A 24,234-nucleotide genomic window follows, 5' to 3' on the forward strand; every position below is an offset into this window, starting at 1 on the left:
TAGCTAATGGACAGCTGGCTGCTAACACTTGGTAAGAAAGCAAATAAGTATGTCAGAGAAATTCAGTTTTTCTTTGCTTTTATTCAGACATGCTTATATCTTTTAGTTTTTAGAATTGAGCTTGTCATCTGTGTAGGTTTTGAAGTGCTATAACTGATAACTAAATTGGTCTGTGCAGAAAATGCTCCTTAGAATGTGCTTCTTACTATGGGGGTGCTAAAAATGACGTGGATGGGGTTTCAGACAACAGCTGGGGGCAACAAGGAAAGGAGAGGGGTTAAAGGGCTCACCTTTTAGGTGGTTCAGCATTGAGCATGTTATTTTAGGTCTTCCTGCAATGAAAAGCAGTTATATAATGCTCCAGTACTCCATTTCACAACAATGAGTAGAAACAGCTACAACTGTTCATTCAGTATCACTCCAAGGCTGTCAAGAGTCACTGGGTTAGTTTTGTGTTAGGAAGAGGCCATCATGTTTGAATAAGAAGCTGACCCGATGTTTATATGTATGCATAGAAAAGGGGGAAAAAATAAGTGTGTCTCATCCCCACATGGAATCAATATACACAGACACATGTAGTAAGTCTCTATGATTAAGATGTATATATGAGTAGGTGACACAGTGGTTTATTAGCCCAGCTAGAGTTTCTGTCCTCAGGCAAAAACACCCTATTGAAGAATGTTGGGGTCATACTGAAGCTGAACTGTCCAAAGCCCTCAGTGGCATAGGGCAACATTTTCCAACCTTTAGCCACTGGTTTGATAGAGGCTATATTCCAGCATGTGTGAGCAGGCTTGTACGGTACCGACCTTGGGCCAAAAGAACAGAAACAGTAATGAGACAAACACAGACAGAGAGGAAGAACGAGAAAAAAACATACCAAAAGCTATGGCAGATACTTCCAGATCAACCAGTTTGGGTTTTTCCAAAAAAAAAAACCATATTTGCCCGCTTGCTTGCTTGCTTTCAAAAGCCCTTGACCTTTGACTGTGCCACACTGGAGTGGTTGCCCATTTTAAGTTCCTGGGACTCTTAATTACAAACCGGAACTAACTGGACCATTGTGGTGAATTCAGATCTACTTCCTCTGTGAAATGGCAGTAAGCCACTTCAGATGCAGGCTAGTGAGTTGCTAGAAGTGCAGCCCTGGCACTGTGGGATATAAGCATGGAAGGTCAATGTCACCCTACCTACCGTACTGATATGGACACAAGCTTTTACTGTAACTGAAATGACTTACTGTGCAGGTTGCTCAAGTTATGCTAGCAGCTGTAAAAAAAAAAAAAAAAAAAAATGCTGTGCTGCTTATGCATCCTACTTATTAGAGCCATCCTGTAAGGCAAATTTAGAGAGTGTTAATTTACTCAGATAAGATTTTAAACTTGTACACACATATGAAAGATACAACAGTCAAAACTGTGCCTAGAGCCCGAACAAGGTTTTGAATCTGCAAATGGCAAATATTCACAGAAAAACAAGTCTTAAATGTCATTTTCCTATTTTAAATTCCAAAAGTAATTTATGAAATATAATATATACATTTACAAGGTTATGAATATGTATTGATTTAAATGTATTATTTTGTGCACTTAAGAATTCAATTTGAAAAGGCAAATTTATTTAAAAGCATTCCTCATTTAAAGTTTTTTGCTGCAAAGTAACAGTGAATGGTCTTTACTAACAGGCTGGCTTACTGACCCACTCTTCTTAGTTCGAATGCAATTTTATATATTGCTTTTGTGTTACTCTCATTTGTTAGTTTCAGCTGGAGACAGCTCCTTTTCCAAGTCAGGCACATCCACTGACTCTGCCGACATTCCAGAGACTGACTGATTCATGACAGCTAGCATTTGTTCATCTTTAAAGACAGTCATCTATCCTGTGTGCTGGCTGTTGTATTGCCTTTGCTTTTAGCCTTCAGCATATTAACGGTAATACTGGGAAAAGCCTGGATTATGATAAATATAAAATAGGTTCATTTATTCTGGATGTGCTGCCAATATTTATTTCCATATTGTAAATTGTATTTTCGCAATGGCATCTGTCATGTCATGCGCAGCTTCGATCAGCAAATTTGTTAGTGGCATGTCTCGTTTACAAGCTTTTTCTTATTTTGGAGTCGTGAAAGGAAGTTGGCTGCCTGTCAGTGGTGAAAACCCTTTTTTCCCTTACTTAAATCATATTTGGGATACATGATTCATACTTGTTATCCAGATTTCTTGTGGTCTGCTTCAGTTGAGGTGTGGTTTTCATTTCTGCACTGAGTGAGTTAGTTTAGTTTGCTTAGTTTCTGGCTGCCCTCTGTTGCTTACCATTGTGCGTGCATTGGCTTTTAGCAATTAATGGATGAATAAAGTGACCAACGATAAAATGTATGCTTCTAAATTAAGTTATTTATTCATATGTGGCTTCAGTTGAGGTCATATACATTACACTGTATCTCTCTTTCATTCTATGAAACAACACAAAAACCCAATAATTAGAACAATACTAGTGCGCATGTAAGTATGTGTCACCATTTTGATTCTAAATTGAAAATCAATTTCAATGTGCTTTCGAATTCCATCATCAAACTCAAAATCTGCAATAGTAATACAAAACAGTCCCCCACCCATGGGCGCAGAGTAACATGCATCCGCCGTGTGTCCAAAAGAAAAGAAATAACTTCCAGACAGTTATCTGTGCACAAAGACAATCTCTGACTGGTACCGGAGGTAACTCTGACAGCTTCAGAGATGTTTCAGATCCTTTATTAATTTATTTGGGAAGAGGGTTCACTCTTGAGGGAAGAACTGAACAACTGTTGGCAATGCCGGAGATTCTTCATCGATTTGCTTGAAGAGGGTTCACTCAGGACAGGTTTGAGAAACCAAACTTTGTAACAAACTGAGTTTCTATCTTTTGTTGTTTTTTTGTCGATTCACTGACAGTGGTGTTTTTTTGTTGCACTCTAAAATGGCAGTCTTTAGGGTTTGGGTTATATATAGTTATAGTCATTATGCAACTAGGGTTAAAAACAGAATTCACTAACGACGTCTTGTCCGCATTTGTCAGCGATGGCTTTTAAACACTGTTAGTCTGAAAATGAATGTTAGTTAGTCTGTTGTTAGAACAGTCGACATTCTTCAGTTGTTAAATGTGATGTACTGCTCCAACCTGTGCATGTTTAAAGTGCAGTGGTGCACCTTCTTGACAGAAGGGAAACTTTAAGCAAAACTGTGAAAGGAGGTGAGGAGAAAAGGCTGATGAGGCTTATTCATCAGCTTTGTCATGGATTTGTAGGAAGCAGAAACCAGCAGAGAAAAGAGCTGATGATGAGGCTCGATGAGGCAGCGTGCTCCCTGCGCTAGTAGGGGAAAATGAGTGTGGGGGGGATAATAATGCTTGTCAGGGCTGCATATGTGTTGTGTGGTGGCGTGTTTGTGTGCTTTTGCCCACTCTTGTTGAAGCGGCACACTTGGAGTGTGAGGATTGAGGGCGACTCCACAGAGATGACGCTTGTTAATGCTGCCTCGAGTGAAGAGGGCTAAAACAATGACGAGAAACAAGGACAAACGAGAGAGGTGGAGAAAGACGGATGATGGTGTCTGACGTGTGTTCGTATTTGGGAGAAAGAAGAAAGTAATGCAGATACAATAAATGTCAGTAACTCATCCTTCACATCAGCAGTCAATTGACATACTATAGTAATTGGACAAAATAAGAGCGGCAGTTGTAGATAATAGTATCATTTATTCCTGTATTGTTTCACTTAAATAACCCTACAACTAAAGTCAAAATCAAATAGGACTGTGTATAACGATTATTATCATTAACGTTTGAGGTTTTCGTTAATAATCAAGTAATAGCTTGGTATATAGTGTGCCAGAAATACAGAGCCAGGAAAGCTATAATTGAAAAACACATGTGGACCCATCGTGTTTATATTTAGTGAGATTGCCAGGAGTCATTCCAACGATAGTGTCTGTTTGCGGAGTTCTTCTTCCACAGCTTTTAACGTCACATCGCACTGCACATGTTTGCTCTCTTTGTGTGAGCAACTGCAATCATGGCACACACACACAGGTTTTATTCTGTTCAGCTGCAGGTAATCAACAGAACATGACCACATTACATCATAAAAATAAATCAAGACTCATTCAAAGGTGCACAATAATAACTTAAATGAGAGCACATCTCTCAACAGTGTCACAGTGTGGATATCGAGATATTTGCTCAAAAATATCTTGATATTTGATTTTGTTGCTGGAAACACAGAATATTTGGCACTTTTGCTTGATAAATAACTGAAACAATCGGTTGGTTATCAAAACAGAGAGACAAGAAAACAGACCAGGCCGTGAAACCATTTTAATTTCATCTCCACAGCTGATATCGTGGAAATATAACAGCTTGAGCTCAGAATTCACACACCATTTGCTCTCACTACTGACCTTATTGGATGCCAGTGCTACGTGTGTGCCCTTGCGTATGCTGAAAAATATGTGCACCTGTGTGTGTGTGTGTGTGTGTGAGTCTACATGTTAGTGTGGGTGTGGGTGTGTGGGGGTGGGAGGGATGCAGGTGAACAGCTTGCGCGGGCCTACAGTTCCGCAGGCCAGTCTTGCGCATCACTTGACAGCCATACCCGATGAAGGCCTACGCACAAATGAACTTGTTAAGCAACTGAGTGAACAAGCGAGGGAGGGTGGAGGGGTGGAGTTGCGGAGGGGGGGTTCACACGGCTGCAGTAGCTCCAGCTAGACCTGCCTGCCTGTCTGCATACATCAGCCATCACTGCCCCTTGTCCCTCCGTCTTTTCCTTCTCCCCTTTCCTGTCGCTGCATCTTTTTCTCAAAGAGCTCTCCGTTTCCGTCTCTATTTCAGTCTGTCTCTTTCCATCTCTCTCGTGCGCTCGTGCTCACGTAATCCCATTGTTTTGTTAGGGAACAGCCTATTTCTGAATTGGATTGGGAGATTATCTTCACGATGCACTAACAGGGTGCTGTCATCCTATGCTGACAGACAAAAGACAGTAAAAATGACTTTTACGTTGTTCCCAGTAGTCTTAACAATTGATTCATGGTATTAACATGGATCTTGCATGTGGTTGACATACACAAGCAGGCCTGAAAATCCAGCCACAATTCTAGAATTGTGATTATCTTTCCCAAAATGAAACGCTCAGATCACAGTACCTCCATGCACATGTGTCCATTCACACATAAGTAGGATAATCTATCACATGTAAATATCTTCACACCCGTATACACATGAAGAGACTCAGGTACACACCCATATCTTTGTCCACTCCGGAATTTAAAGTTTAAATCCCTGGAGATTCCTGACATGAAAATGTCTACCCCTTCCCATTTGCCTTCACCACACCCGGCCTTCCTGGCCCTTCTGAGCCCCACCCCCTTTCTCTCTTTCAAAGTCCAAAACTAGTCCACCTCCCCCTCCTCCTCCTTCCCAGGCAGGCATTTGAGGATTCCAGCCTGGTAATTTTTGTGCTATAAGTATCACGGAGACAGAGAAGTTAGTCATCACACTATTGGGGCAGTTTGAGGGTTGATGCTGCTCTTGCTTCAGGTTTCTCACCATGGAAAGTAATGGCAAGGTAAGAAGCTGGATGAGGTTTATACAGGTGGTGGAAGTGATCTAAATGTAGCACTTAATGATAAATGATTGGAAGTTGTTTAATGTAACCACGGACTGCTAGTAGCTTCCTTAAAATCTGTTGTAGGTTTCTTGGAGGTAAAATATAAGAAAAAATCAAGAGATTCTATACTTTTAAAGATATGCAGGTAGACTGACCTGTTGTTTTGATGTCTGAGGGATCTGTCTTGATTGACTTAAATGCCTAAGGTGGATTTTGCATAGATCAAGTTGAAATGGATTACAGTTCAGTTTGCTAACAGGACCTCCCTATGTGTTATCAGTGCAATTTAAGGGCTGCATTTAAATGTATTGTTAGCACTGTCCACTTGTTATCACAGGAAATGACCACACTGGAAGATGGGGTGAAAATCCTGATGTCATAAAGTAGATCATCTTGGAGGGTCTGCACTCGCTTGAACAAACAAAACAGACTTTTTGTCTGTACATGCTTGGCCAGTCCCTACTAGAAGTGGGCATACTCATCAATTTGTGGGTTTTTTTTTTTTTAAAAGCTGCAAATAAATGCTGTTGGTACCCCAGCCACTTGCGACCCTAACCCTAATCCTAAACCCTTGGAAAAGTTTTGGATGAAGGGATTTCACGTGATGTTTGACAATCCAACAACGGCTTTGCTTGAAGGGCACTAATGGCTTGGGAGAACTGTCACGCTACTTATTTGCTTTGGGGCAGTTCAGTTCACCCAGGCATCCTTTATCTCTACAACATACTACAAATCAAGTGCTTCCCTAGCCACTGAGCTTAAGCGATCAGATCCCACCTGTGCACCGAGTAGAATCACACCGGCATTTAGATCTCCACTTGCACCTTCTTTTTACAAACATTTCGACAAACAGCTGCAGCCTGGGTAGTTTTGTTCATATACTTGCATGTTATCTTTGTATATACTTGAAGCATTAAAAGCTACATCCACCAGAGAGCAGATCAAGGTAAATTCATCAGGGGACCATGCAAGAATATTCCTCTCAGGAATTTCTGATGTTGCACATTGAAATCATCTAAATGTAGGGACACTCAGTGAGGTGACCAATTTTCATGGAACACCTCAAGGACACCATAACACCAGTGTCATTTTGTCTCCTAAGTCACAAAGTATATGCCCAACAAAAAATGCACAGTAATCTTTGTTTGGTAGACATAGTTACATACCACAGTCTCAAGTACTGAACTGGAGATTCTTGTGTTGCTGAGCGACATTTTTCACTGTATTGAATGATGTAACCTATAAGCATCATAAGTATGTGCCTGGCCAACAATGCACAGTAGTCTTTATGCATTACACCACTCTAATTTGCATTTGAGGTTAAAGTAAGAACCGGAGATGCCTGTTTTTAGCGACTTTCTCGATGTATGGAGTGATGTAACCTGTACGTGACCCCTAGCTCCTGGACGGCCATCTCTCCCACCCTTCATCTGACAGGGCTCAACTCTCTCTCCTCCTCCTCCTCCTCTCTCCTCCTCCGGACACCCCATCCATTGGTTTCAATTAATCAGCCGTGGAGGGGGATTTATTCAGTCACTGCCCAATGGGATCCTTTGGTATGTGGCCCCAATGGTAGCAGGTTGAGAAGCCACGGTCTACACTGTCTTTAGGCCTATTACTCTCACCTCACAGCCCACTCATAAAGAGAGCTTTGAACGGCCTGTTTTTGGGGGGATCCGGTGGGCTTTTTGTCCCATAATAGCCGAGTGGATTCAGTCACTGCAGACAGACATGTTTACTAAACTCTGCGTAGGTGGAGTGAGGGAGATTACGTGTGCCACTTTGAATAACCGGGGCCTGATTATTGCCTGGGGAAAGTCTGCAAAATGACAACATGTTTTTCTTGTGTTTGACTTGCAAGAAAAAGATCTTTGCTTTGATCTGGGTGTTGTTTTGAGCTAATTGGTTTGTTAGACATGGCGGTTTCATGGGTGGCTCCTTTAAAAAGAGTTTTCACATTTTCTGATTACATATATTTGCATGTCTTGTGGTTTGGAGGTGAAAGAAAAGTGAGCGACATTAAACAAAAGGCATGGCGCTGTGTGAAACGCCGGGCGCTTACGCCTCGAGTATTCGTGTGGAGGGGACAGTTAAATAAACATGTGCGTTCAACCAGATTTGCTGTCATTTTTCACATCTGGTATCACAGAGAGCTCCTGTCAGAGAGAGACACAGGGTCATTCTGTGAAGTTCTTCTCTGTTAAAGACACATTTGTCATGGACAGCTCATTCCTAGGCAGGAATTGGACACTGGACAGATTTAACATTTCCGAATGTAGCCACTTTTTTGTTTTCCTCTGTGCAGAGACTATTGCTTCACCCTGACATGTTTGACACAGTACTCCTTTATGTTTATTGTATATTGTCAAGAAAATCTCATGACTCTGATGCAACATCAAACTGTGAGCCGTCTCACCGTTGGCAGAGCTCTATACAGCACCTTAAATGCATCAGGGGTGCATAGAGATCAGATTGCTGGAGCTGCATTTGGAGCATGTGAATGTTAATGAGCCCCTGACTGCATTAAAGGGTCAACTTTGAAGTGTACAGGTAGTATTAAGAAAAGTACCTAATGCTGTCACTATATCTCTCACCTCAAGTAGTGCTAAATGTAGTACTTGATGATTAATGATATAAGCAGAATTTGCAAGATATGATCAACCTAAATGTTCTCCTTACCATGCTATGTTTGCAGAGCAATATCCCGTTAATGTACTACATTTGAACTTTGAATAATGCCCAAAGCAAAATTTTAGTGTTTTAGTATTGTGTTTTCGTGACTAGCTCAATAGAATTTAAATTTATCCCTCAAGATAGCACGTTACACAACCCACTTTGTTTGAGGATAGGCATGCTTTTTCAAAAAGGTTTTGGATCAGGTGTGATCGTTCTCTCACGCTCTCTCACGCTTATTCTGACCCCAACACACACACACACACACACACACACACACACACACACACACACACACACACACACACACACACACACACACACACAAACAAAGGAGCAACCTGGGTTGAAACAGGGATGAGAATGGAACTAAACTGAACTACAAATGATTTGGTCCTTATTTTAACGTGTTTGATTAGCAACTCAGATATAGCAGTAAATAAAGTTTGTGGATGGTTTCAGTTTCTGCTATAGCTATTGTCGGACAACACTGAAGATAAGCAGAAGTGTCATATGTCAAAAGATTTAGTTTAGTAAAAATGGATCATTGGGTTAATCATAAATATTCTTATCTCAAAACATAGCAAACCTCTGTTTATAAAGTTGGCTGTTCGTGTCTAATGATGATCCAGGGTTTGAGCCAGAGCACACCATTGCAACACTGACCGCATTAAAACCACCCTGACCCTAATTGTCTCCAATAAAATCAAGTTGTGCCAGTCTGGGAAATTTTGTGAAATTTGTGAAACGTAGCATTAACTCAGCAGCTAAAAGGGGGGAGAGTCAGCTGTCAACAGGATCCATTTAGCTGACATCTGATGTGTATCTTTAGGATTAATTGTCAGACATGACTCAGAGCAGGTTATCATTATTTCCATCAAAAAACTGCCTCAAAGTCAAAGTGTGATGATTCTAAGAATAAAGGAGCAATTTTAAGTATAAAAAAATGTTGCTTTTGAATGTGTGCATTTGTGCATAAATCTATAAGCGCAAGTGTAGACGCCTTTTTCTATGTGTGTGTTGAGCCCTCAGAGGTATTTACAGAGAGTAACTGTGAGATGTCTTAGACGTGTTTAAAGATAACAGGGTAATTAACTGTGGAAATCGGGTGTGGAGGTACATATGTGATTATGCCTCAGATATAAATATCACACTCCTGCTGTTCCTCAGTGCAAAATCCTGTTTATCACATCGTTTTTCTCTTAACTTCTCCAACTCCTATGTATGAATTTTTTAGACCCATTTCGGCTAACATGTTGGTACAATTGTATTTGTCTGAACTTCAAATGTTCCTGGTTAGCAATATTTTTTCAATTTTAGAAGTAAAAAACTTTGACTTGTCTTGAAATGTTGCCATGTAGAGACACGTAGAGGTTTCCATCATTTTTTCTTAAATCTATTAAAAAAAGGTTCTCAGGAGAGTTTTAACCTTTAAACATTGCATGCTTGGAAATCTGCTAGTATGCTGATCATGTTTCTTTAATAAATAGATGATAATCTGCATAGTTAATTCATCCAACTCATCATCTCAAGTCTAAAAGACCTAAAGTTAGAAGAGCATGTGTTTGCATGCTCTGAAGTGGTCTGACAATAAGCGTTTTGTGTGTAATTAACTTGAAAAAAAATACAACTTCTATACTCACATTAAGTCAATGACAAAAGAGCCATAGACTCAACTAAATTCCTATATGGATTTTTGCAGTGTATCCACCCACAAAGCCAAACGGAGATTTGCATTTACATTGAGACAGCTTCCCCTGACACGCAGTAAGACGTCATTAAAATGTCATCGCCCGATAGGAGGTGTTGTTAAATAAGATTCTGTCAGACAGAAAAAGGGCACGCACAGTCAGCAGGTACATGATATTAACAAGTCACATTTTCTGGATGCCGATGTTGTATGAGCAACGTTTGCATTCCTTTGTCAAATTGCTAAAGATGGCCATATGCTCTGTGCAAAACATGCAAATCATTTGTAATCATTTCCAAAACACATTTTTGTGACCAGAGAAAAAGGGCTGTGGAATTCTTTGCCCAAAAGATAGAAAACCTACAACAACCAGAATACACAGCACAGGACCAGTAAACACTTGCTGTTGATGGATGACATACTGCAATTTGGATGATCCTTTCTTTTTTGTTTATTAGTTGTAGCACCAGTTTTCTCTGTATAGGAACTTCATGACAGCCTTTTTTCCATTATGGTCCACAATAAATTATGTTTCTGGAGACAATTTTACACAAGAGCTAAGTAGTGTAGTTACATAATATTAGTTTGTGGTGTATCAACACAATTGACACAATGCAAAACTGAACTAAAATCAATATTTGGTTGAAATAACAGCCCTAGAATGCCTTAGGTGACACATTTTGCTCCACCTACTATTTTTGTTAGTTCGTGCTCTGCTGGATCCAGGAACAGTGTAGTTTAACATTGTTCCTGTACATATACTACAATCATTTTAGTGATGCAAAGCTTGAAATCAGCAAAGTTCAAAGATCAATATCAAAGGAAGGGAGAGGAAGTGAAAGTTACATCCAGTGTGTATGCTGAAGTAAGCTGGAAGGAAGTTTGTGGGTCTTGCTACACTCGAGTGGACAGTGCCTCTTACAGACATGGCTGCAGCTGTCAGGAGACGCCCGTTTGAAAGGTCCGTGCTGCTGTCTGTCAAACTGGTCCTGTGTGTGTTTTAATGCATTTGTGAAATTGTGTTTATATCCCCTACTGGTGTGTGTGTGTGCATGTGTGTGTGTGTGTGTGTGTGTGTGTGTGTGTGTGTGTGTGTGTGTGTGTGTGTGTGTGTGTGTGTGTGTGTGTGTGTGTGTGTGTGTGTGTGTGCAAACTCAGTCTGTCTCCGAAGCTGAAGTGCCCTCTTTGGACTGTTAGATGAGGGAGGATGAGAGTAAGCACAGGAGGGGGATAAACTGAGCAAAAGCATGAACTTTCAATCATTGGCATGTTAAATTCATGGCAGATTAGAAATACTGATGCAGACTTGTGTCCACATGCCCACTAACAGACCTGTACACGATAGGATATCACGGTGTTGCTGATCGCTGATGAGGCACATTGAACAAAGCCGAAGATACTGACTTGAAGTAAACTTTTAAATATGAACTGTCTGTGCTGTCAGAGCTCCATCAGAGTAGTCTCCATAGTTTTTTGAAAGGAAGTGCATTCAACTTCCCGTTCTACAAACCGAGGTACATTTATTCCCCTCAAATTACACCTGCAGGCCTTTGTGGAGTGACATGCTTTTGGGTAAATCGCACTGATCCCACCTTATGTCACTTCCAGTTTGAGCCTGCACAGCCCAGATCAGTGTTTCTCCTTACAATCACACTCGAGGCGCTGAGCTGGCAGTCTTTTGATGCTCAGCTTAGCAGAAGGAAGCGTTAGGGACTGTGACAGACTGTTGGTCTCAAACCTGCGAGATTAAGATTTCAGAGCAGTGAATCACTTGCCCACCGGACTGCTTTGTGCAGGGATGTACTGTTCGGGCTAAATATACAGTAGTCGTAGGCTCAGACTGTAGTGATAATCAGAAATCAGGAACAAAGTTTTGCTAAGACAATTTTTCAGTATGAGGAAAAGTGCACCAAAATAATCACAGTCCTACCTGGGGTTGCAGTGTTACACTAGATGACAATAACTATTCATATAATTACTATATTCATTAGAACAAGCCTGAAAGGAACTTAACTTTTTTTAATGGCCACAAAATATGATGTAATGAATGTATGTACATTTAACATCACTGAGTGATCAGAAATCAATGTGTCATATTAGCAAATTTGCACAGTATGATCACTGTCAGGTTTCATAGCACGGTATGCTTGTTGTTGCCTGTAACCCCAGCCCTACACGTCTACCATCTACGGAGGAATGTAGATCTACAAGAGTATCCAGCCTATCATAGGCTTTTTCACACTGACATTTATCAGCAGTCAAAAAGGTAAAAGGTGAGTGATGCAACCTGTTCCACTGTGCAGACTTGGTATGCACATTTGTTTTATTGATAGTGAGCTGCCTCAGCAATAGCTTATTGGTTAATAATTAATAAAATATGAGCCATATTTAATGTTTTCCTATTAGCAAACGGCTTTAACCACCGATTTTGATCTAGTGAGTGCTGCAAAATCAGAGTGGGCTACTTTGAAAGAATAGATGAAGTTAACACCACGTTATTTGAATGACAAACAGTAATTAATGACTTGAAGTTTAAGTTCTGCCTCTCGCTATTCAGTAAGTGGTCCAACATAATCTGGTTTAAATATGATAATATCAGTTTGTATGGGTTGTATTTTTGTAATTTTATGTACATTTTAATTCAGTTTGAAATATTTGATAAACAAGTATTCATAATTTGTAACAAGATACTTTCTGATGTATTTATGCCCCTCTCTAATTGTCAGTTAATACATGTTTGAAATACTTAAGCCATTAAAGATTAATCCTTTACATCTGTAGTGTAGATTCAAATTATCTACTTGAATACCATTTTTTTTCTGAATCTTTTTTTGACATTAAGTGACAGGATCACGTTCTGTGCCTAGCAGCGCAGTTGGGCCCTACCATGATCAACACATATTGGTCTCTGTGTCTTCAGCAGTTTAACTTGTGTGTTTGTCCTGGAGACAGGAGATTGTGTTCAGCTCTTCTTTGTAGTACAGACTCCTGTTTGTACTTCCAGACTTACTTTACTTACTAATGCTTCCAACCATCCAGTCTAAGTTGAGTTACTCCTAAAGAGCCATGCAAACTTTTCCTTTGCATTCAGATCTTTCCACTGGAGGACTGCCAGCTATATTATCTATATGCTTTAGAAGTAGTTAAAGGAAATACACAGGGTTTGTCACGAAGCAAGTGTTGCTTCATTAGCAGAGTGGTTCTTCAATAAAAACACTCTAATCAACCAGATATAGAACTCGTTTCTTGTATCAGTTTTGCATATTGAAGGACGGAATAGCGCAAACAGAGACAGGCGCTGTGAGCCACAGGGCCGCAGGTGTCAGGCTGTTAAACACAAAACTTTGCTTCTGGTTGTAGTTTTTGTAGTTTTTATGTTGATTAAGGAGTTGCTGTTTCCATGAGTCACCTCATGACGACTTAACTGCCTCAGTGTCACGCTGGTAATTATGATGTGGTGGGCTTTCTTTTGTCATTGTTCAGGCGACCCCATTCTTAACTTTTCCCTCACAGCTTTGATTGGCAGCAGTCTTTCGCAACATCATTTCTTCTCCTCATGCTCGCCTTGATACCTTGATAATAGCATACTTAAACCTGTACATGAACATGCACCAGACTCGCGAGGTAACCTGCAATTTCAGAGCAACAGTTATTTGTGAACCGAGACGCCATTCAAGATCTGCCAGACTGAAAAATCACAGTGAAATGTTGCTCCAGATGACTCAGTCTTTGAAAGGAACACGTCTTGCTCTAACGCTGTGTTCTAGCCGCTTCTTCTGTCTTATTGTACTCTAATACAGCCCTGGAGCTGCCATAGCGAACCCAACGCTGTGACTCGAAAGAGACCTTGGAAAGGGAGCAAAGTTGCAAACTAAATAGAAGGAGAGGTGGGGGGAGGCATGTGCGGTCTTATATAAAGCCCAGATGGTCCCAGAGAAGCACGTGACGAGAGAAATGGAGGGATGTGGAGAGGAGACTGTCTGTCCGTCTGACTGACTGACCAGAGGGCTCGCGGGAGCCGACACCAAAGGCTACAACACCTGGGTGGAGAGAGGCAGACATCGGGGTCAGTCATGGGAGAGAGGGATGGTTTTGGGCTCAGCCAATACACTGTTTGATACGGCTCGGATTTCCTCTGGATCGTGTCGATCTGCTGTGGAGTCAAGCCTCAAACCTCCGATACTCCTTTTAAATATCTTTAATCTGTGGCGTTCATTTCTGTCGACGAATTCTTTTCTGCTGACAGTGAATTTGTTTGTTTTATCCACTTAACGCTGCACTAGTTTTCCAATAAAACCAGTTTACAAGCTATGAAAAATGTGTGGATCATCTTCTGACTGTATCTGGATGGATCAACAGTAATAACACAGCGAAAGCTTTTCAAGTTACAACGTGACTGTGATAGCTGCGCTGCTTTCTGTACCACGAGGCTGCTCGTATTCACAGCTTTGTTTTTTGGAATGAGTTTTTAAGATTTGGCACTTAATATGCAGTGTGTGTCTTTAGAAATCAGTGTGCTTTATTGGTCATATTTATGGTGGAAAATAGCGATGCGCACACCCAACTTATTCACTTTCAATATGGATCTTGAAACGGCATGACTCAGAGTGAGTACAAACCCACTTTGAGGAGCATATAGATAGTGATGAATAAGACATCATGATGTGAATTTTAAAATTATATTTAGGGCTGCAAGTAACAGTTTTCCTTATTGATTAATCTCGCAACTATTTCCCCGATTATTCAATTTGAATAATAGAAAAAGGTGAGAAATGTCAGTTATTAGTTATTTTTTTATTAACCCAGCAGTCTTAAACTATCTTATTCAAATTTGTTGAATGTCTGCTGCTGTTTTTCTGTCCTCCCCACTCTGTTCTAAATGTCCCCCGAAAGTATTTACTTGCTGAAAATTCATTGAAATCATTGAAAGATTCGTTCAATCAGCAGTCAACAAATGAATTAACTGATGTTGGTCACATCTGTCCAACACCTGATCCACTCAAGTAGGTCAGCATCCAATCCACCAGAAACATTCTGGCTCAGTCTGTGACAGTGAGAAAACATCGTCATTATAACAATATTAATACACATTCAATCAATTAACTGCTTTTATGATGATCATGATTGGTTTTAAGTTGAAAGTGTGTATCAGTGGTATATGTATGTTACTGTAAAAGAAATATTCTTTAATTGGCTTCATGTGCTGGCCTTTGACTCCGTGCCTGCAGCATTCCATGCCGACTGACTTGATGCACAACTGCACAGACAGTCCTTAATTAAAACAAGAGAACAACTTAACAGAGTTTTCTAATGGTTACCAATGTCCTCTCCTCAATTTAATGCCAGCGGTAGCATTATGGTTGTGGTCGACTTAATCGAGTTCAATCCAGTCGGGCTAGCAGAAGCTATGGTTCATGGTAAATAAAGATTTCTCCTGATTAGATATGAGGCTGAATACACGTGTTTTTAAATGCAGCATTAAGTGCGCTGCACACTACACAGTGCCTGTTCTTCACTTTGAGTGAACGTCCCCTGCACACATATTCTCCTTTTTTTAGAAGTCACTCACTGAATTTAAAGTCCGATATATCTGACACTGACTGAACATCAGGTTGAGCTTTAGAGAGTGTACTCTAAACACTCAGGGGTCATTGATATTCACAGTGTTTTCTCTTCTTCCTGTTTGTCAGGTTATAGACCTCAGTCAAGCTGACAACCTGCCTGTTTATGCGTGTGTGTGTATCGTCTGAAGGCGCACACCTGGTTACTGATAGCAAAGTCAGATGTACAAGATGTACAGCAGGTTGCAACAAGAACACACACAGCTGCACGCTGTCTGCGTCTCCGCTGCTCATTTTCCTTCCAAAGTCAACTCCAGACGGACGTGTCTTAATGTGCAGCCTGCTGTGATGGCGGGCTCACCGCTGGGGGGTCTCTCCTCACGCACCGCTGTGACCGAGGCTTCACTCTGAGCACGTCCTCGCCAACAACACATGTGTTTGCTGATCTTCCTGTCTGTCCCACCTGCGGCCTCCACTCCTGCACAAAGAAAGGTCAAGGATGCTGGAGAAATGCTCTTTGTCTCGCCCTCCTGACATGCGAGCCCAGCCGGACTCAAAGACAAACTACGGAGCTCCGGGGGAAAACACGGCAGCTGTTTGTTTTCTGTGGTTGTTGCTGTTTTTGGTGTCCGAAAGTTTCGCTTTCGCTCGTTAGTCACGCTTGGCGCTGCCTCAAAGTTGAACTACGGCACCATGGGGGCGAAATGCGGAGGTTTTTTTGTTTTCAGTTGTTGTGGTTGTTTCTGTTGACATTTTCTGCTGATGAACAAGATCGTGCACTAACTGTCAGAGGCAGTGCGCTCTTTTGGGAGAGGTTGTGCTCAGAGTGTGTGTGTATCTGCACAATATCCTCAGGACTTTGGGAGAATTGAATATAAATGTCACTGTGCTGCTCTTAGAACACTCTGCTTCAACACGTTGTTCACAGGAAAATGTTGTTAACACCAAACAACATCATGGGCAGCTGGGTATTAACATTTCACAGATCATTCCGTGTTAATCTTCATAATTCTATGTCACGCTTTCTATAGGCACATACTCTGTACCAAATTCTGTCACATGAAACATTTTAAAAAGCCAAAGAAGAAGTGTTTATATGACCAGTATTCACATTCTTGTCCAGTTGAAAGCCTTTATATTGAAAAATATGAAGCTGTTTATTCATTGAGCCTCAGAAAAATCCGGCTCTGCTATACACAGATAGCACCGGTAGACCGTGTGAACGAGTGAATGTCGTTATTACTGCACCATAAATCCTTACAAGCCAGAGCCAGAGTGCTTCATCGTCAAATTTCAAACATAAAAAAGTCCATGAGTAGCAAACCAGCTTTCACAATCAAGTCTTCACACTTTCTTCTTCAACAACAAAATTCAAAATAAGCCAAAATACAATGAGTCCTGTTAATAACAGTCAAATAGTCTGTCTTGCTTTATTTTCCAGACATTTGCAGCAAAGGAATTCAACTTTAACATGTAAAATGAAACAACCAGCTCAATTTTCATTATCTGTATTTTTGTAATCTGTACACACAGAAAGGACATAATTTAGTAAAGTCAGCTCATGGAGCCTTACCTCTTATATAATTAATCAATCAGACTTTGTTTGTTTTACACTTTTCAAGCAACACAAACAACCACACACACCACACACATAAAATAAATTGCTTAAAGTTAAATAAAATACATAAGATATGGTCAAAAAGTCTGAGGTCACCAGTCAAAGCAGCTCCACCCTGCATCCGCCCACAACAACACTCACTCTCTTCACTACAAATGACAACAACGCTTCAACAATCTTAGTGAGAAGCTGAATACAGTTTTCTCAGGTTATCTGAATACCCTATTATTTCACCCTACCACTTGAATGACCACACACATCCGGGCCAGCACGGACCCCACAAGTCACCCCAGCACAACCTGACAGTGCACCAAAGAGATCTCCCATGATGCCACTGATGGCCTGGCCCTCCCAGTCCTTTTTTCACTTGTCTTTCTTTCTTCACTATTTCTTTAAACTTTAATAAGAGCTCACACTTAACAAATTATAATTGCAAGAATGTATTCCTGTAGTTGTGCATTATAACCACCTCCTTTAAAACAAAGCAGAGCTCTTTTGCCCATGAAGGGCTCTGTGGTTTGCTCCACAAAATGTAAATACCTTTGCTATTGCTTTTATCATCTGCCATTTTTAATTGGGCGATGGCACAATCGGATCATTTCACATCGTGGTTGTGCCGACCCTGGCTCATTTGCGTAAAGTCACCATGTTAATTAGATGATTTCAGTTTGTTCATGGCTTGTAAGAGAGCAACAGGTCAAGTCATGTGTCTTCTTTACAAGAGTGCAAATAATCAACATTAGCTGTGTTTAGTTTTCTGCAAGAGCATGAGTATCTTCCACACAAACACGCAGAGACAGACAGACAGTTAGAGACAGACAGACAGACAGACAGACAGACAGACAGACACAGCTGAGGTTATGGAGGAGGTCAGCAGAGAGGGACCATCTGATGCCAGCAGATGGAGCGGTGAAGGGAGGGAGGAGAGGAGAGGAGAGGCTCGAAATCAGAACGACAAGACCAAATGCTTATCGGCTGTTCTTAAGGCGCTGATTTCACTTTACATCCAGTCTGCTCCAGTGCACCCACCTTATGCTAGTCTTTGGGGTAGAGGAGACAGTATTTAAAGAAAATATTTAATAACCATGAGTGTGAGCATGGTTAATGAATAATTCACCTCCACATGCACCTCAAAGATGTTTGTTATTTACTGATGAAAATAATCCTTTAAACACAGTCAACGTCAGAATCTGATCCGACCAAATGGAGCAAATAAGGCCTATCAGCTCTTCCCTTTTTATTAGATTAAATGTGCTTTTAGTCGTTGGACTCCCTGGCTATCTCAGAAACACATCTACTGTTCTGTCACCTGAAGTCACCTCCCTGTCTTTGTCTTTGTTGTAGAACGGAGCAGTTCCAGGCGAGCCAGTGAAGAAGGATGAAAACTCCCGGAGAGGGAACTGGGGCAACCAGATTGAGTTTGTCCTCACCAGCGTGGGCTATGCAGTGGGCCTGGGCAATGTCTGGAGGTTTCCCTACCTCTGCTACAGAAACGGAGGAGGTAAGCATTTCAATGTAGAGCTGAGCTCATCTTGATTGATTTAGTAGTGGTTGGCTTTACCATATAACCATACAATATAATGTATTTTGATGTAAATGTGTTGGACGAATAAAGACAATTTTTTGATGTCACTAAAAACATGCTGAACTAGAATGGCACTCAGTGAAGTTCATACCTCCGTCTAGGCCCAATGTTCCCGTTTAACCACTTCAAATTGTATTCCAGGTCCACATTTATTCATGTGTGTATTATTCCCTGAGTAATTAACACAAATGTAAAAAAAAAAAAACAAACAAAAACTTCTTGTCCACTAATAAAGTAGAAAGTAAGGGAAAAACCTTCACACAGATCTGCACCAAAGCTGATGGGGTCTATGTTGTGCTGGGACACTTCCTCCATCAAAGTATCATGGATAACTCTGGACTCATTTTTTTGTTATACTGCTGACAGACCAACCAACGAACAAATACAACCCCCTTGGTGGAGGTACGGCTTTTAGTTGCAGCTTGAAAAACACTTGCAATCTAGATGAAACATCAGTATTTGCCTTACAGTGGTCTACATACCAAACTACAGTTTAGTCTGTTCTTCTGCAAAAAAGTTGCATGTAAGCATAGTCAGAGTAACTGTCTAATATTAGTCATGAACAAAAAGGTCATTAAGAATTTTATACATACATTTTTTTTTGTTTATAATTTATCATCATTTCAATTACACTTGAGCCCGACCCATACTCTGTTTTGGGGGCTATTGCTGATAGAGATATTAGAGAGTTAAACATTCAGATTTGGATTTATTAGCTGATATATACATTTTTTTGCCATGATCCCTCAAATAGTTGTGACAAAGGCTTGTAATGGACAATAGAATAGAATAGAATAGAATAGAAAACAAAATATGGTAAAGTATGAAAAATAGATAAAATTGTAAGAATATATACAACAATAGTATGATACACACAACCAGATGAATAGACAGACACAAGATTCAAGTAAGTATGTAAATGAGGTGTGTGAGGGATGCTACATAAATACATACATACTTACATACTTACAGTATATTAAAGGAAGATGAACTGAAATTGATTCATAATACTGAACAGTCTCCATTAACTTGTAAATGTAAGGTTATAAGAGGTAGAAAGATAATTATGAAGATTGAGAGGTACATACAGTTTTTTAATTTGGGGATTTTTTTATTTATACACTTACCTTCGACAAGACATCGTCTGAGGGGATATTTTAAGTTGAGTCCTGAAATAATTATGTGTCAAAACAGGCTGTGTAGTGGGCATGTTGTCAGTCCAGCAGCTTTTAAAAGTGAAGAAATTGCCAGGTAAACCCGTAAACTGTCAGGAAGGAAGGAATTTAAAGCTCCCTGTACCAAATGTAATGTTTTGGTTCACTGGTGTTTAGAGTTTCCTGTACAGCTTTAAGCCTGAAGAGAACAGTGGCACAACATATAGGAAGCGGAGAACGCTGAATAAACTGTTATCCATCATTGACAATGATCAGCACCCTCTCCATCACACAGTAGACAGACAGCCAAGTACCTGCTCTCTCAGACTACCAGCTCTGCTGTCGAAGGGACAGATATAGGAAATCTTTCCTGCCACATGCCATCACACTGTACAATACCAGCTAAAACTCTGGTCATAACACATAGTCTCTACGCTTTTTGGTTTTATATTTTATCTTGCACTGCAATTACTCTGCTTAATTATGCATTTTTTATAAATTTGTATGCATTTTTGTATATTGCATTTTTTATTGCTATTTTAATATCTATCTAATTTATCAAGCCTACTGCATTAAGTTAAAAACTTAAAAAGGAAAGTGTCAGGTTGTAAACTTTAGTGATGTGTAAAACAGTCAATAGGAAACATCTGTCGCACTGTCAAATGCAATAAACTACTGTGCAAACTGGAGGTTCCAGTAGCAACAGAAGCTTGAAGGGTGGAAATCATCGTTTGCCAACATAGAAATGTACTCATGCACACAAAAGAAATATGTGTGTTTCAGAGTTAGTTGTAGTCATCCAGTATAGGCTTGGATGGATGCAACCGACCTGCCTTAAATTGGTTTGTTGGCTTGATAAATTGTCATTTAAGATATATTAAGAGTTTTTGTAAACAAAAAATAAAAATAAATGCATTATTTTGCATCATTAAACAGGCCAAGTGTGACAACCATATTCCATATTAGCCTGTACTTTTACTCATCTGTCTAATTGAACTTCTATTTGAATGTAGTGCAGCTATCATCCGAAACATCTTTGTAAGCGTCAGATCTAGTTTTGTGTAACATCATTATTGGTAACTGAAGTGTGAATGCTGTTTAAAATGTGTGTGAGTGAGCAGAATGCATCCAGCTGCTGCCTGCTTCTTCTGCTGACGTGCTGCTTTCGCTCAGCGGCCGCTGTATAAGAATATGATGAGAGCAGGCAATATTCAAGTTCCGCTGCTGTCAGTTTGTTTTGGAGGCTTTTTTCCCTCTGGTCAGATTGGGTCTAAAGACACTAGATGAAATAAACTAAAATGTGCTCTAAACAAACGATGCACTAGAAAGTGTAATGAAATGTGGCGAGGTTGGTGACAGTCTTGTGAGTGTGGACCTCAGACCTCTCCACGCCACCCGTGTCCCACATCAGGTCATATGTTTACGCTGCAAATATTTGGATTACTGTTATGCATGTAGAGGACCTGCATTCCCATACAAGGACTCAGTATAAGTAGGCCATACATTTGCACACGCGCACACACGCACAGCTACAGATAGTGCAGAGTGGACAGGCGAGCTGAGCTTTACCAGCAACTCACACACAGCGATAAGGTTTTAGTATTGTGCAGTATCAGCTGGTTGCACCGACCTAGTTCGCATAAAGACACTCATATAAAAGCGCGCACACACACACACACGCGCACACACACATTCCCTACAGATGACTGTCTGGTTCCTGGTCCAGTCCGAGCCACCAGAGAGTTGCTGCACCACTGAACAGACTCAGCTGCACATTCGGTGACCTCTCTGCTCACTCAGGGGATCTTACACTCACAGATGAGGTTTATTGTTTTTTTTTTCTGTTTACTTTTTATGCCCGGCAGCGGCGACAGCATTGGCCGGAGGCTTTATGTTTTTGGGTTGTCCGTCTGTCCGTCCGTCCGTCCGTCCGTCCGTCCGTCCGTCCCATTCCTGTGGATCTCTCAGAACTCCCATCCTGAAGTGAGCGTGTCTGTGAAGGATCCTATTTTTACAATTTCTTCCTCTTCAGCTTCAGCTTTATTGGCCAGACATGAACACAAGGAACTTGACTGTTTTCTGTTTCTCTTAATGAACTCACACAATAAACGACGTACAGCAGTAGTCCAACACAAGCTCATTGGCTTTGCTGATGCTGAGCTTCAGGTGATTGTTGTTGCAACATATAGCGATATGTTCTGTTTTGTGAGTCTGCACAGACATGCGCTTCAACTGCGCTAATGATAGCATTGTGTATTCGCCTTGCGTGCATGTGATTATACACATTTTTTGTGTAGCTAACGATCATATCTTTACTGAGTTCATTATCACTACTCTAAATCCTTACCATTAGAATCAGGAGTTAGGAGGAGTTAGACTCTTTGTCAGACACTTCCACTTCCACTTTTCTGTGAGGGTCGCAGGGATGTTGCCGCTCATCCCCCTTTTTCAAGGGGTCGCGGGGGTTACTGGGGCCAAATCCAGTAAACTCTATCGGCGAAAGCCAGGGTACACCATAGATGACTCTCCAGCTCATTGCAGGACCCTTACTGATGACAGAGGCTGCCACACAAGCTGCCAACTGAACATCAGGAGCAATTTTGGGGTTCAGTATCTTGCTCAAGTACACTTTGACACGTAGCTCAGTTCCACCTCAGGGGAGCCGGGATTTTAACCAGCGACCTTCCGATCACTAGAACAGTACAGGATGTTACTTATATTGTATCACCTGTTCAGCTACTGTGGTTTCTTCTGAGCTGAAACATAGGTGTCCTTACATCTACAGTAGTAAAGCAATACGCTTACATAAATTTCAAGTCAGACCTAGAGGGTGACTTTCTGTTTCCTCTTGTCTCTCCCCTTCAGGTGCCTTCATGCTACCATACTTCATCATGTTGGTGTTCTGCGGCATCCCCCTCTTCTTCCTCGAGCTATCCTTCGGTCAGTTCGCCAGCCAGGGGTGTCTGGGAGTGTGGAAGATCAGCCCCATGTTCAAAGGTTAGTGTCAGTGTGTTTGTGCAAAGTGCATACAGAGAACAAATACATAATATGGTGATTTGAGATTTTTGGTTAGGGCAAGGGTCGGGGGCACACACGCGTGTGATGATGTATCACAATCACAAGTGTGTCAACACAAAGAGATCACAATGTTTGCCATGGTTCAGATTCAAAGGACAAGTTTACTCAAAGCAAAAATCCCATCATGCTAAATTCACTGCAGTGATGATGGAGAGTCAGGTTTCTGAAGCTTCGCAGTAAAACAGCGTTGTGGCATTATCCTAAACAACTGAAGTAGTTTGGGACTTTAGGACTTAAAACTTAGGGAAAAAAAACAAAAACAATATGTATAATAGCTGCATTTTTTGGAGCTTTTAGCTTAGTAGCCACAGAAAGTATTTACTGTTTTATAAAAGAGTGAAAATGACATCTTTTTAAATCAGCTTGGGATTTAATTCAAGAGACATTCAATCAACATGAGTGGATGATGACTGGAATTTCATTTGTGGGTCAGCTTTTCCTTTGTGAGGTTACTTTGGTCAGGACACCTAAAAAGAGCTGTGTTGTTACTGTGGAAGGATTCAGTGCATGATAAAAAGCTGAAGTGCGAGGTGAGCCGAAGGCGTGTTCATTATAATAGATCCATATTCAGCAGCTTGTTGTCGTGATGGATCACCCTTGGTAGATATGGGGAGTATAAAAGTGTGAGGTGAAGGAAGCTGAAAGGTTGATAAGATGCACCTGTGACCAGATGTGTTAGCAACAGGACTATGATGATTTACCCAACTACACAATGCTTGTGATGATACTTCTACTGTAAAGCTGTTGCCTTAACCATGCACAAGGCTATTTCCTCCACACTCTAACGTCTCCTCTCGTTTTTTGTTTTTTTTTCTCCATCCTGTCTTCGTCTGCCTTCAGGTGTGGGCTACGGCATGATGGTCGTGTCCACCTACATTGGGATCTATTACAACGTGGTCATTTGCATTGCCTTCTATTACTTTTTCATGTCCATGACAAACTTGCTGCCGTGGACATACTGCAACAACCCCTGGAACACGCCGGACTGCAGCGGGGTGGTCAGCAGCCCGCTTAACGCCACTCTGGCTAACGCTACCACAAGCCTGGTAGCGGGGGTGACTGAGGTCGTCAACCGCACCAAGAGGACCAGCCCCAGTGAGGAGTACTGGAAGTAAGTCAAAGTACATTGAGGACTTTAGATTAATTGACGAAGTGAGAACAGGTGGGCATTTACAACTCTTTTCAGTACTGATCACCAGAGTGAAGATGTAGGAAAACAGTCAAGAGAATCCTT

At 41.0% G+C, this 24,234-nt stretch overlaps 1 protein-coding gene across 2 annotated transcripts in view; it reads left to right on the top strand.

Annotated features, from left to right (window-relative positions):
* The window catches only part of slc6a9 (solute carrier family 6 member 9), a 76,518-nt gene that overhangs the window by 34,711 nt on the left and 17,573 nt on the right, over positions 1-24,234 (top strand). For both annotated transcript variants that reach the window (XM_037085178.1, XM_037085176.1), the window contains 3 exons: positions 18,528-18,684; positions 22,788-22,919; positions 23,841-24,111. In XM_037085178.1, coding sequence (XP_036941073.1) covers positions 18,528-18,684; positions 22,788-22,919; positions 23,841-24,111 — 560 coding nt within the window. The remainder of the gene's footprint in view (positions 1-18,527; positions 18,685-22,787; positions 22,920-23,840; positions 24,112-24,234) is intronic.

This window comes from Acanthopagrus latus, chromosome 21, assembly GCF_904848185.1.
Source record: "Acanthopagrus latus isolate v.2019 chromosome 21, fAcaLat1.1, whole genome shotgun sequence".
NCBI classification, from domain to species: domain Eukaryota; kingdom Metazoa; phylum Chordata; class Actinopteri; order Spariformes; family Sparidae; genus Acanthopagrus; species Acanthopagrus latus.